Source organism: Macrobrachium rosenbergii, chromosome 34 (assembly GCF_040412425.1).
Source record: "Macrobrachium rosenbergii isolate ZJJX-2024 chromosome 34, ASM4041242v1, whole genome shotgun sequence".
In the NCBI taxonomy this organism is placed as follows: domain Eukaryota; kingdom Metazoa; phylum Arthropoda; class Malacostraca; order Decapoda; family Palaemonidae; genus Macrobrachium; species Macrobrachium rosenbergii.
This window is the reverse complement of record NC_089774.1, coordinates 172,748-186,922: the sequence shown is the minus strand read 5'-3', so window position 1 is coordinate 186,922 and position 14,175 is coordinate 172,748. Positions and strand designations below refer to the sequence as shown.

At 40.0% G+C, this 14,175-nt stretch overlaps 3 protein-coding genes across 3 annotated transcripts; all 3 read right to left on the bottom strand.

Annotated features, from left to right (window-relative positions):
* Nucleotides 1–8,230: 8,230 nt before the first annotated feature.
* Nucleotides 8,231–8,698, bottom strand: LOC136855986 (salivary glue protein Sgs-3-like). The gene has a single exon (XM_067133535.1). The coding sequence runs from the start codon at nucleotides 8,696–8,698 to the stop codon at nucleotides 8,231–8,233; it is 468 nt and encodes a 155-aa protein (XP_066989636.1).
* Nucleotides 8,699–9,097: 399 nt separating this feature from the next.
* On the bottom strand, nucleotides 9,098–9,526 carry LOC136855985 (salivary glue protein Sgs-3-like). The gene has a single exon (XM_067133534.1). The coding sequence runs from the start codon at nucleotides 9,524–9,526 to the stop codon at nucleotides 9,098–9,100; it is 429 nt and encodes a 142-aa protein (XP_066989635.1).
* Nucleotides 9,527–9,730: 204 nt separating this feature from the next.
* LOC136855984 (GATA zinc finger domain-containing protein 14-like) lies at nucleotides 9,731–13,704 on the bottom strand. The gene is made up of 2 exons (XM_067133532.1): nucleotides 13,591–13,704; nucleotides 9,731–13,339 (listed from the first exon to the last, which is right to left on the bottom strand). The coding sequence occupies exons 1-2, from the start codon at nucleotides 13,702–13,704 to the stop codon at nucleotides 9,839–9,841; spliced, it is 3,615 nt and encodes a 1,204-aa protein (XP_066989633.1). The 3' UTR covers nucleotides 9,731–9,838.
* Between the last annotated feature and the right edge of the window lie 471 nt (nucleotides 13,705–14,175).

The window sequence follows — 14,175 nt, the reverse complement described above, 5'->3', positions numbered from 1 at the left end:
TGATAGATCAGTCTCAAAGAATATACCACTTTGCAAGAGGAGGCTAATATAGCAAAGAACCAGGAAAAGTATACAAATATTTGTTCAAATTCATTTGAGATATTAAGAGAAATGGAAACACTAGAAGATAATACAAGCACCACAGAAATATGAGACGATAGTTATGATGAATTTGAAACTTAAAGAAAAAAAAAAGAGGCCTTTAGAGAAAACATCACCCAAGACCAACAAAAAAACAACTATTATTTGAGATACATCCGTTAAAATAAAGGTGAGAGACCTGAAGAAAGAACATAAACCAGAAAATGATATGGATATACCTTTGTCTCCTAAAGTAATAATAAAACCAAAGGAAACAGATACCCAGAACATCAAAGTAATAGTAGAGGAACAAACCATTGACAAGAATGATCATGTGATGGGAGAAGAGATTACTCCATCACCAACAATAGGTGCAGCAAGAGTAAATGAAGAAACGGCACTTGAAAACACATGTGGATGTAATGAATGTTTCATTGAACTGTGCAACAAAAACAAAAGCATAACAAAGGACAGCTTATCAAACACTATACGAAATTTTATAAGATAAAGAAATAAAGAAACTACTAGTTTAGACACTCACGAAAAGGGCTGTATGTGCGTTGGACGCATAATGTCCTATAAAGAAAAACAAATAAATATTGTAAATAGGATTTTAGAAAAAGTGCAAAATGATGATCCACAAAAAGAAAATAACACTTGAACACACTAACATTATACTTTCAATAATTATATTATACAATGGAACGTAAATAGTCTACAGACCAGATTCTTTTGGGAGAAATACAACGATTACTAAGGGAATATGAACCAATGATACTATGTTTACAACATGTCAACAAAACAATATCAACGGTAGATAAATATACCTTAGTGTCTACATCTAGAGAATAAGGAACTTTATGTACTGCTATATAATGTACATAACAAAGTATGTTATGACAGAGTACCTGTAAATTTTACTGACTTGCAAATATCAAGTATTAAAATACGAATAAAAAACGATAATTACATAATTTATAACTTATATAACCAACCTAATAAAAATTACGACACTGATAAACTTAAAGATTTACATAACAATACCAAGGAACCTACAATAATAGTAGGTGATTTTAATGCTCACAACGCAATATGGGACTGTAATTTTACAAACTCATATAGAACAGGTAGTGAAATAGAAGAGTTCATGGATTCAAACGACATGCACTATATAAATGATGATGAAATTAGCACATAATTTTCAAAAGCACATGCTGCCTTTTCCTCAGTAGACTTAGCTTTATGTACAACAAGTATAGTTGACAGATTGGATTGGAATACAGTTGATGACTTGTACACCAGTGATCATTTCCCAATATTAATTTCCTTATTACTGACCCTGGTACTTGTGACGCCAGATAACCCACAATTAATCAATCAATCAATCAATCCTTATTACAAAATAATCCTGCAAAACATGTCCCTCACTATAACATTTATAAAGCAGATTGGGTATATGAAATGCACACTAGAAATATCCCACCATTTGAATATTTAAAAGACCATAATGAAACTGATAAATTTTTTTTTTTTATTTCATTAAAAATGCTGCTGATAAAGCAATACCATAGTCAAAACCCCATCCAACAAAACACAGAATTAATAAATATAAAACACTCAATAGGGAGATGATTAGATAATTTAAATAGAAAGTATAAAATGAATAAAAAATTACTGATATTAGAAGGAAGTTTACAAAAAATTACTATTATTACTAGAAATTGATATATTAAAACCTGCATACAACAAAATATCCGCAAAATTTAAAAAAGAAGTAATTCAAGGAAGAATCATTGCATGGAGGAAATACGTATCAGATCTCTCTAATAATACTCCCATACAAAAAATATGGGAAAAATTCAGAAAAATAAATGGTACCCAAGCTAAACCACCTAGACATGCCATATTAAATGATCCAAAAGAAATAAGTAATGTAGTAGGAGAAAATTTAGCAAATGTAAGTAGTGATAAAAATTTAGATGAACACTTCCGCACAAAAAAAATGGAATTAATAACAATACATTTTGAAACAATAGAAGATGTATATTATAATATATATCTTATATTGTGGGAGTTAAAATTTTATTTTCTCGAATGTGCCATGTCAGAGTTGGAATATGCTCTCTGGAACAGCAATAAATCTGCTCCTGGAGGTGACAATATTTGTTTTGAGATAATCTGCAACTTAGCACCTTTGGCAAAGTCATACTTATTAGAGTTTTGTAATCATTTATGGCTTCGAAATTCATTTCTAGATGAATGGCGTAAAGCTATAATAATTCCTATCCCAGACCGGGAAAGGATCCCAGTAATGTAAATAATTACAGACAAATTTCTTTAACAAGCTGCTTATACAAATTGTTAGATAAGATGGTAAGTGTTTGACTAACATGGCACATTCGAGAAAATAAAATTTTAACTCCCACTCAGTTCGGGTCACAGTGTAACGGATCTACATTAGATTCTTTCTGTAACTTAGAAGACCATATACGTAGAGGTTTTGAACGAAAACAAATTACTGTAGCTGTCTTTTTTGACACTGAAGAAGCATATGATACTACATGGAGGTATGCTATGTTAAAAACTTTACAAAACAACAACATCCGTGGACATTTACCTAGTTTCATACAGATCATTTTGACAAATCGCAATTTTCAGGTGAGAATTGATGATGATCTGCCTAGAACATTTCCACTTGAAAATGGTGTTCCTCAGGGAAGTGTCCTTGGCACACTGTTCACTTTAGCAATTAATGATATCGGTAAAAATCTACCTATTGGCATTAAAAGTAACCTGTACATGGATGATTTTGCCATATATTATTCAGCATCTTGAATAAAACATGCAGAATGAATCATTAATAAAAGAATAGTAAAAATAGATGAATGGGCCTCATATGTAGGTTTTAAATTTTCCATAGATAAAACTCAAGCAATCATGTTTTATATAAAAATAAAAAGTGGAAAAAAGGTGAAGAAATAGATTTAAAAATCAGAAACCATAGTATACCTGTTTGTATACCAATTAGCCAAACACCAAAATTTTTGGGATTAGCATTTGATACTCACTTGAACTGGAGAGCCCACATTACATATGTAAAATCTAAAAGAAAAGGAGCATTAAATCTAATTAGAAAACTATTGAACACTACTTTGGGAGCCTATAGACATACCCTTACTGTACAGTATAAAGTAACAATTCTGTCCATCATTGATTATGGGTCAGCATCTGACACTGCGCTGAAAATGTTAGACCCTGTTCACAATGAAGGCCTTAGAATATGTTCAGGAGCCTTTAGATCATCACCAAAATCGTTACAAGTTGAATGTGGTGAACTGCCTTTGTCTTTCCATAGAGAACTAGTAACAATGAAAAGTGCTTTAAGAATTCAAACTAGTGATTCTCGAACAAAAAAAATTATTTGAATTAAGAGATGTATTTATAAATAACCATCCACCACCTTTCCCAATTAGAGCTAGAAGATTGTTTGAGTCGCTGAATATAAATATACAAAGTGCCTTTAACAGTAAAATCACCTCCTCCCTGGACAATGAATAAAATGAGAATTTGCACACACCTCAAATATTTATCAAAATGTAACTCATATACACCAGAACACCACAGACAACATACAGTAGAGCATATAAGCCGAAAAGGTCCACATTCCGCAATATATACAAATGGATCTAAATCAGAACACGGAGTGGGATATGCTGCAGTGTCCCAAGACAAAACTTATCAGTTCTCTCTTCCTAATAATGCTTCGATATTTACAGCAGAATTCTATGGAATTGCATCAGCTATAAAAATAATTAAAGAATCATCATTCAATAATTTTGTGATTTTTAGTGACTCGAGAAGTGCTATAGAAGCTATTCAAAGTTGCAAATCAAAAAGTAAGATAGTACAACAAATTAAATTAAGTCTCCATAACTTATATAATAATGGAAAAAATGTAGAAATATGTTGGATCCCTGCCCATGTAGGGATCAAAGGAAATGAAAATACAGACAAAGTAGCCAAAGAAGCAACTCACATGACAAGATCAAATGTGAATATCCCTGTTACTGGGTATCATAAATAAATGGCAATATATTTGGGGTGAAGAACCTGAAAGTAATAAATTGAAACAAATAAAACCTAATGTTTAAAAATGGAGTTCATCATATCAGAGAGAGAGAGGCACGCACAAGTAATTTTAACATGTCTCAGAATAGGCCATACTCGTCAGACACCTGGGCACTTAATGAGCAGCCCACATGGCCCAGCTCGTGAGTGCTCAGAGTGCAGGGTAATAATAACAGTCAGACATGTGTTACGTGAGTGTCCAATGTATGACCAACAGCGAGTGTCAAGTTTTGGAAATAGATCAGTGAAAGAAATTTTGTCAGAATCTTTTACATTTTCAGTCGTTCCAATTTTGATGTTCTTGAAGAACTGTAATTTAATTAATAAAATATGTATGTACGGAAGTCTGAGTAAAAGTATTTATTGTACGTATGTGATGAGAGGATGTGCCTATATGCGCTTTTTAATTTCATTTCAATTCATTCATCATTGTACCGAATGATCTATTGGGTCCAAGCGCCTGGCCTCAGGCCTGGACCTAGTATTTTAATCTAATCCTTCAGGCCAGCCCTATGAGAGCTGAAAGCCAGCTCAGTGGTCTGGTTAAACTACTTAATAATAATAATAATAATAATAATAATAATAATAATAATAATAATAATAATAATAATAACGTACCAGGAGGCTGCTAAAAGTCCGAATCTCCTCATCAGGGAGTTAGTTTTAGAACAGCCTGTCAATGATCTAATCCCGAGCAGTCCAGTGTAAGAAATCGCAGTAAAGTTTGTAAGACACATGTAGATGCTAAGGATTTTAGTATTGTGGGAGAGAACCCGATATGTAGAAGAATTAACCACACTTGAATCTATTATGATTAAATTAATAACTGTCCCTGCCCTTAATCACCAATCAACTTCCACCCAGATGTTCATTACTTAACGTACCTGCTGTAACCTCTCTGTTTATACTCCGCCCCCCCTTCTCTCTCCCCCCTTGCATTGGTTGCCTGTGTCAGTTTGCTTGACACTACCGGTGTGGGTAGGTCTTCTGTTTTTCCTATTGGGCCTGGCCTTGTTCTGTTGTTCTGTACTTTTTTAAATATCTTGTAAAAGTTTTTAAAGTTTGCCTTTTTTTTTTTTTTAAGTGTCCCTTAACATAGTGTTAAGTATATAGTTTGTATATGTTTTAGTGTTTATACACAATTACTGTTTAAGTTCATCACTTTTTCAGCCTGGAAGATGCATCAAGGGATACAAAACGTCAGCGTAATAATAAATGGATAAGGAAAAAAAATACCTTTCCGTTACTCCAATTTGCCTATATATATATACAGTGTATATATATATAATATATATATATATGTACATAATATATATAAATATATACATATATAATATATATACATATATATATATATATATATAGTGTATATATATATATATATATATATATATATATATATATATATATATATATATATATATATATATATATATATATATATATATATATAATATACACACACAGGCAGTCCCTGGTTATCAGTGTGGGTTCCGTTCTGAGGGAGTGATGATAACCGAAGATCGCCGCTAATTGAAAAATGATTTTCGGAGCTCTTTTGGCAATTTTTGGGACTTATCGCGCCAACTTTAGGTTATCGGTGTCTCTGTTAGGTATGTATCGGCTCCAATACTTGGGTATTGGCGCCTTTGTTAGGTATGTATCGGCGCCAATAATTGGGTATTGGCGCCTCTGTTAGGTATGTGTTGGCGCTAATACCCAATTATTGGTGCCGATAAAGTGGAAATCGGTGATTTTCGGCGCCGTAAATTGCCAATTTTCATCGCTAGACAAGCCACATAAAACTGGATCCCCATTAACCGATCCCACTGTTAATCGGGGACTGCCTGTATATATTTTATATATATATATATATATATATATATATATATATATATATATATATATATATATATATATATATATATATATATATATACTTTGTCACTCATACATGCGTGCCTTTCTACTGTGCACATAGTATTTGCCTAGAAATGTCAACTAACATTGAACTCTATGAATTTAATATACCTTGGTAATAACTGACACCCAAGGGAAATTATAACTAATGGGTTTACATATCCTGGGTAGATGAAAGGCTTGAATTCAGTGTGATTTAATAAATGGCAAACAGTGTGAATTCAAGAAAAAACTGAATTACAAAATAAATTAACATACATTATAACAGAGGTATAAATTTGTCAAAAGTAATTTATAAAAAGTAACAAACAATGCCCATTCAAGAAACACATTGAATCAGTGATATAAATAACAAGCGGCTGTAGCAGACACAATTCTAAAACCAAAAGAGTTTGATCATGAAAATTTTATCATTTGTGAAAGAAACAAAATGCCAGAACACTTGGACACTATCAAAAGTGATCACATAGAACAAATTGCTGTTTAAGTAGTTTTCAGTTTTATATATAATTTATGAAAAATATGACGTGCCATAACATCAAGGATAAAAGGCTTATGAATTCTACATTGGCTGTCCGTTGAAGACTCGGTATTGTTATCCAGGGGATATTCGTTTACTGATGTACTGGTAGTCCATCAACAGTCCAGTGTTGATGCCAATTGCAAAAATTGATCACCCTTCAACTGAGAGTCCCTTGAAGATCCAGTAGTTACATCAGTCCTTGAGTCATTCAGGTGACAAAGCTAGTAATAGTTTAAAGGGAAAGTGTTTGTATCATTCAGGTTATTTTGTAACTGATACATTAGCGCCCTTTTTTAGACCAGGTCTTGGGGTCAATCCAGTCTCTGTGTGGTGAGGCATGGGTGTAAGTTTCAGGTGGTTCCGAATCTTTGCGTACTTCAGCCAGGAAGGGTCCTCCAGTATCACTCTGGGGAAAATAAGAAACTGAATGATTGTGAATTCTGTTTTACTTGATACACTTTATCATTAGTATTGCCAATAGGTTGCTAAAACCTCTTTCAAGACTATTGAGTTCAACATGGAATTAAAAGGGACAGAGAAATTGGGTGACAAGTTTAGATTTAAACTAAACAAAAGAGAAATGGCAGCAAATATTTATCGTGGAAACTCGCCCAGAGTCAAATTATAGTAGGCTTACTTGTCGAAGCGAATTTTTAAATATTTGATTCAGTGATCAATTAAGGCAAAGGAGCCGTGGTTCAAAAGAAATATGTCACCCAGCTGTTAGAAAAAAAATTGAATAAAAATTCCTTTGATACCCAAAACACGTTTTTACCATTTCAGGATTTGTTGCCCATTCATCAGTTCTCAATTTCTTACTTACCAGTGTGTCTGTAGAATATGTCTAAGGTGAATTATCTTTCTAGGGAAACTGATTAGTTTTCCAAATTATCAGCACTCCAATTGAGCGAACACTTAGGATCTTTTCATTAATTGTAATGTAACTAGGGGTGCGCACTTATTATTCAAGTTTATTCTGTTAACTTCTTCAATACCTACATTTCCTTAGGTACATGAAGAATGATTCTTTCTATGGGCAGGTCTCTCCCATGAAGACAACGAAATCTTTCCTATGAAAGTTTCTCTTCTGCATCATGGCCTTGGTGACTACATATCTGAATCAGTAGGAATAACAGGAAAGAGATTCAGCTTTCGCCAAACTCTGGAAAAAATACGAGACAAGGAACACCCAAGAAGACAGGAATGAAGGAAGAAGTCAAAGCAAAAATTCCAGATAGCCTTAAAAAAGTTCCCTTATGAAAACAGTTGAATGGAAAGAGACACAGAAAGGTACAACGGCTCACTTTTAGGTGTCGTTGACTGCGTCGTGATAGATACACGTGGTTGTTAAAGGTGAAGGCATCGTTGTTACGAGTGTAGTCGTAGGAGTTGGGGTGGTTATTGGAGGCGTAGTCGACAGAGTTGGGGTGGTTGTTGGAGTAGCGTAGGAGTTGGTGTGGTTGTTGGAGGCATAAGTCGAAGGAGTTGGGGTGGTTGTTGGAGGCATAAGTCAAAAGAGTTGGGGTGGTTGTTGGAGGCATAAGTCGAAGGAGTTGGGGTGGTTGTTGGAGGCATAAGTCAAAAGAGTTGGGGTGGTTGTTGGAGGCATAAGTCAAAAGAGTTGGGGTGGTTGTTGGATGCATAAGTCAAAAGAGTTGGGGTGGTTGTTGGAGGCGTAGTCGTTGGAGTTGGGGTGGTTGTTGGAGGCACAGTCGTAGGAGTTGGTGTGGTTGTTGCAGGTGTAGTCATAGGAGTTGGGGCAGTTGTTGCAGATGTAGTCATAGGAGTTGGGATGGTTGTTGCAGGTGTAGTTGTAGGAGTTGGTGTGGTCGTTGCAGGTTTAGTTGTAGGAGTTGGGATGGTTGTTGCAGATGTAGTCGTAGGAGTTGGCGTGGTTGTTGCAGGTGTAGTTGTAGAAGTTGAGGTGGTTGTTGCAGGTGTAGTTGTAGGAGTTGGCATGGATGTTGCAGGTGTAGTTGTAGGAATTGGCGTGCTTGTTGCAGGTGTAGTCATAGGAATTTGAGTGGTTGTTGCAGGTGTAGTCATAGGAGTTGGTGTGGTTGTTACAGGTGTAGTTGTAGGAGTTGGGGGTTGTTGCAGATGTTGTAGGAGTTATGGTGGCTGTTGCAGGTGTAGTTGTAGGAGTTGGTGTGGTTGTTGCTGGTGTAGTTGTAGGATTTGAGGAGGTGTAGTTGTAGGAGTTGGGGTGGTTGTTGCAGGGTTAGGTATAGGAGTTGGTGTGGTTGTTGCAGACAGTCATAGGAGTTGGGTGGTTGTTGCAGGTATAGTCACAGGAGTTGGGTGGTTGTTGCAGGTGTAGTCGTAGGAGTTAGGGTGGTTGTTGCAGGTGTAGGTATAGGAGTTGGTGTGGTTGTTGCAGACATAGTCATAGGAGTTGGTGTGGTTGTTGCAGTCATAGGAGTTGGGTGGTTGTTGCAGGTATAGTCACAGGAGTTGGGTGGTTGTTGCAGGTGTAGTCATAGGAGTTAGGGTGGTTGTTGCAGATGTAGTCATAGGAGTTGGGGTGGTTGTTGCAGGTGTAGTTGTAGGAGTTGGGGTGGTTGTTGCAGGTGTAGTCATAGGAGTTGGGGTGGTTGTTGCAGGTGTAGTTGTAGGAGTTGGGGTGGTTGTTGCAGGTGTAGTCATAGAAGTTGGGGCAGTTGTTGCAGATGTAGTCATAGGAGTTGGGGTGGTTGTTGCAGGTGTAGTTGTAGGAGTTGGTGTGGTTGTTGCAGGTGTAGTTGTAGGAGTTGTGGTGGTTGTTGCAGGTGTAGTTGTAGGAGTTGTGGTGGTTGTTGCTGGTGTAGTTGTAGGATTTGAGGAAGTTGTTGGTGTAGTTGTAGGAGTTAGGGTGGTTGTTGCAGGTGTAGGCATAGGAGTTGGTGTGGTTGTTGCAGTCGTAGGAGTTGGGTGGTTGTTGCAGGTGTAGTCACAGGATTTGAGTGGTTGTTGCAGGTGTAGTTGTAGGAGTTTAGGTGATTGTTGCAGGTGTAGTCATAGCAGTTGGGTGGTTGTTGCAGGTGTAGTCATAGGAGTTGGTGTGGTTGTTGCAGGTGTAGTCATAGGAGTTGGCGTGGTTGTTGCAGGTGTAGTTGTAGGAGTTGGGGTGGTTGTTGCAGGTTGTAGGAGTTGGGGTGGTTGTTGCAGGTGTAGTCATAGGAGTTGGCGTGGTTGTTGTAGGTGTAGTCATAGGAGTTGGGGTGGTTGTTGCAGGTGTAGTTGTAGGAGTTGGGTTGGTTGTTGCAGGTGTAGTTGTATGAGTTGGGTGGTTATTGCAGGTGTAGTTGTAGGAGTTGGGGTCGTTGTTGCAGGTGTAGTAGGAGTTGGCGTGGTTGTTGCAGGTGTAGTAGGAGTTGGGGTGGTTGTTGCAGGTGTAGTAGGAGTTGGGGTGGTTGTTGCAGGTGTAGTTGTAGGAGTTGGGGTGGTTGTTGCAGGTGTAGTTGTAGGAGTTGGGGTGGTTGTTGCAGATGTAGTTGTAGGAGTTGTGGTGGTTTTTGCAGGTGTAGTTGTAGGAGTTGGCGTGGTTGTTGCAGGTGTAGTTGTAGGAGTTGGGGTGGTTGTTGCAGGTGTAGTTGTAGGAGTTTGGGTGGTTGTTGCAGGTGTAGTTGTAGGAGTTGTGGTGGTTGTTGCAGGTGTAGTTGTAGGAGTTGGCGTGGTTGTTGCAGGTGTAGTTGTAGGAGTTGTGGTGGTTGTTGCAGGTGTAGTTGTAGGAGTTGGCATGGTTGTTGCAGGTGTAGTCGTAGGAGTTTGGGTGGTTGTTGCAGTTGTAGGAGTTGGTGTGGCTGTTGCAGGTGTAGTCATAGGAGTTGGCGTGGTTGTTGCAGGTGTAGTCATAGGAGTTGGCGTGGTTGTTGCAGGTGTAGTCATAGGAGTTGGCGTGGTTGTTGCAGGTGTAGTCATAGGAGTTGGCGTGGTTGTTGCAGGTGTAGTCATAGGAGTTGGCATGGTTGTTGCAGGTTTAGTTGTAGGAGTTGGGGTGGTTGTTGCAGGTGTAGTCATAGCAGTTGGGTGGTTGTTGCAGGTGTAGTTGTAGGAGTTGAGGTGGTTGTTGCAGGTGTAGTCATAGGAGTTGGTGTGGTTGTTGCAGGCATTATCATAGGAGATGGTGTGGTTGTTGCAGGTGTAGTCGTAGGAGTTGGTGTGGTTGTTGCAGGTGCAGTTGTAGGAGTTGGCGTGGTTGTTGCAGGTGCAGTTGTAGGAGTTGGCGTGGTTGTTGCAGGTGTAGTCGTAGGAGTTGGTGTGGTTGTTCCAGGTGCAGTTGTAGGAGTTGGCGTGGTTGTTGCAGGTGTAGTTGTAGGAGTTGGGGTGGTTGTTGCAGGTGTAGCCATAGGAGTTGGTGTGATTGTTGCATGAGTTGGGGTGGTTGTGGGAGTTCAGGTGGTTGTTGTAGGTGTGGTTGTGGAAGTTGACGTGAGAGTTGTAGGTATGGTTGTGGGAGTTGAGGTGGTTGTTGTAGGTGTGGTCGTGGAGGTTGAAGTGGGAGTTGAGGTTGTTGTAGGTGTGGTTGTGGAAGTTGAAGTGGTAGTTGAGGCAGTTGTGGGAGTTGAGGTGGATGTTGGTGTGGTTGTGAGAGTTGAAGTGGGAGTTTAGGGGATGGTTGGAGTTGTTGAAGTTGATGTGGTTGTGGTTGTTGTAGGTGTGGTGGAAGTTGAGGTTGTTGTAGGTGTGGTTGTGGAAGTTGAGGTGGTTGTTGTAGGTGTGGTTGTGGAAGTTGAGGTTGTTGTAGGTGTGGTTGTGGAAGTTGAGGTTGTTGTTGTAGGTGTGGTTGTGGAAGTTGAGGTGGTTGTTGTAGGTGTGGTTGTGGAAGTTGAGGTTGTTGTAGGTGTGGTTGTGGAAGTTGAGGTTGTTGTAGGTGTGGTTGTGGAAGTTGAGGTGGTTGTTGTCGTTGTGGGAGTTGAGGTGGTTGTTGTAGTTGTGGTTGTGGAAGTTGAGGTGGTTGTTGTAGGTGTGGTTGTGGAAGTTGAGGTTGTTGTAGGTGTGGTTGTGGAAGTTGAGGTTGTTGTAGGTGTGGTTGTGGAAGTTGAGGTGGTTGTAGGTGTGGTTGTGGAAGTTGAGGTGGTTGTAGGTGTGGTTGTTGAAGTGGAAGTTGAGGTGGTTGTAGGTGTGGTTGTTGAAGTTGAGGTGGTTGTAGTTGTAGAAGTTGACGTGGTCGTGGGAGTTGTGGTTGTTGTAGGTGTGGTGGAAGTTGAGGTTGTTGTAGGTGTGGTTGTGGAAGTTGAGGTGGTTGTTGTAGGTGTGGTTGTGGAAGTTGAGGTGGTTGTTGTGGGTGTGGTTGTGGAAGTTGAGGTTGTTGTAGGTGTGGTTGTGGAAGTTGAGGTGGTTGTTGTCGTTGTGGGAGTTGAGGTGGTTGTTGTAGGTGTGGAAGTTGAAGTTGAAGTGGGAGTTGAGGTGGTTGTTGAAGTGGAAGTTGAGGTTGTTGTTGTAGGTGTGGTTGTTGAAGTTGAGGTGGTTGTGGGAGTTGAGGTTGTAGTTGTGGAAGTTGATGTGGTTGTGGGAGTTGTGGTTGTTGTAGGTGTGGTGGAAGTTGTGGTTGTGGAAGTTGAGGTGGTTGTTGTAGGTGTGGTTGTGGAAGTTGAGGTGGTTGTTGTTGTGGGAGTTGAGGTGGTTGTTGTAGTTGTGGAAGTTGAAGTGGGAGTTGAGGTGGTTGTTGGTGTGGTTGTTGAAGTGGAAGTTGAGGTTGTTGTAGGTGTGGAAGTTGAAGTGGGAGTTGAGGTGGTTGTTGTAGGTGTGGTTGTTGAAGTGGAAGTTGAGGTTGTTGTAGGTGTGGTTGTGGAAGTTGAGGTGGTTGTTGTAGGTGTGGTTGTTGAAGTTGAGGTGGTTGTGGGAGTTGAGGTTGTTGTAGTTGTGGAAGTTGATGTGGTTGTGGGAGTTGTGGTTGTTGTAGGTGTGGTGGAAGTTGAGGTTGTGGTTGTGGAAGTTGAGGTTGTTGTAGGTGTGGTTGTGGAAGTTGAGGTGGTTGTTGTAGGTGTGGTTGTGGAAGTTGAGGTGGTTGTGGAAGTTGAGGTGGTTGTTGTTGTGGGAGTTGACGTGGTTGTAGTTGTGGGAGTTGAGGTGGTTGTTGAAGTGGAAGTTGAGGTTGTTGTAGGTGTGGTTGTGGAAGTTGAAGTGGGAGTTGAGGTGGTTGTTGAGGTGGAAGTTGAGGTTGTTGTAGGTGTGGTTGTTGAGGTGTGGGAGTTGAGGTTGTTGTAGTTGTGGAAGTGTGGGAGTTGGTGGTTGTTGTAGGTGGTTGTGGGAGTTGAGGTTGTTGTAGTTGTGGAAGTTGAGGTGGTTGTTGAGGTTGTAGTTGTAGGTGTGGTTGTGGATGTTGAGGTGGTTGTTGTAGGTGTGGTTGTGGAAGTTGAGGTGGTTGTTGTAGGTGTGGTTGTGGAAGTTGAAGTGGTTGTTGTAGGTGTGGTTGTGGTCGTTGTAGGTGTGGTTGTGGAAATTGAGGTGGTTGTAGGTGTGGTTATGGAAGTTGAAGTGGTTGTTGGTGTGGTGGTGGATGTTGACAGAGTTGAGGTGGTTGTTGTAGGTGTGGTTGTGGAAGTTGAGGTGGTTGTTGTAGGTGTGGTTGTTGTAGTTGTGGTTGTTGTAGTTGTGGTTGTGGAGGTTGATGTAGGTGTGGTTGGGGTTGTTGTAGTTGTGGGAGTTGAGGTGGTTGTGGAAGTTGAGGTGGTTATTGTAGGTGTGGTTGTGGAAGTTGAGGTGCTTGTAGGTGTGGTTGTGGAAGTTGAAGTGGTTGTAGGTGTGGTGGTGGATGTTGACAGAGTTGAGGTGGTTGTTGTAGGTGTGGTTGTGGAAGTTGACGGAGTTGAGGTGGTTGATGTGGTTGTGGGAGTTGAGGTGGTTGTCGTAGGTGTGGTTGTGGAAGTTGAGGTTGTAGGTGTGGTTGTTGAGGTTGATGTGGAAGTTGTAGTTGTAGGTGTGGTTGTGGAAGTTGAGGTGGTTGTTGTAGGTGCGGTTGTGGAAGTGGTGGTGGTTGTAGGTGTGGTTGTGGAGCTTGATGTGGTTGTTGTAGGTGTGGTTGTGGAAGTGGAGGTGGTTGTTGTAGTTGTGGGAGTTGAGGTGGTCATAGGTGTGGTTGTGGAAGTTGAGGTGGTTGTGGAAGTTGATGTGGGATTTGAGGTGGTTGTGGAAGTTGAGGTGGTTGTTGTAGGTGTGGTTGTGGAGGTGGTTGTAGGTGTGGAAGTTGAGGTGGTTGTTGTAGGTGTGGTTGTGGAAGTTGAGATGGTTGTTGTAGGTGTGGTTGTGGAAGTTGAGGTGGTTGTCGTAGGTGTGGTTGTGGGAGTTGAGGTGGTTGTAGTAGGTGTGGTTGTGGAAGTTGAGGTGGTTGTTGTAGGTGTGGTTGTGGAAGTTGAGGTGGTTGTAGGTGTGGTTGTGGAAGTTGATGTGGGATTTGAGGTGGTTGTGGAAGTTGAGGTGGTTGTGGGAGTTGAGGTGGTTGTTGTAGGTGTGGTTGTGGAAGTTGAGGTGGTTGTGGTGGTTGTTGTAGGTGTGGTTGTGGAAGTTGAGGTGGTTGTTGTAGGTATGGTTGTTGAAGTTGA

Bases quoted from the DNA above. Each gene is read 5' to 3' on its own strand.
- LOC136855986 (XM_067133535.1), bottom strand. From the start codon at position 8,698: ATGACTACACCTGCAACAACCACTCAAATTCCTATGACTACACCTGCA.
- LOC136855985 (XM_067133534.1), bottom strand. From the start codon at position 9,526: ATGCCTACACCTGCAACAACCACCCTAACTCCTACAACTACACCAACA.
- LOC136855984 (XM_067133532.1), bottom strand. From the start codon at position 13,704: ATGACCACCTCAACTCCCACAACTACAACAACCACCTCCACTTCCACA. The intron at 13,340-13,590 runs GCACCTACAACA...CACACCTACAAG, and splicing joins CCACCACCACTTCCACAACC to CACCTCAACTTCCACAACCA.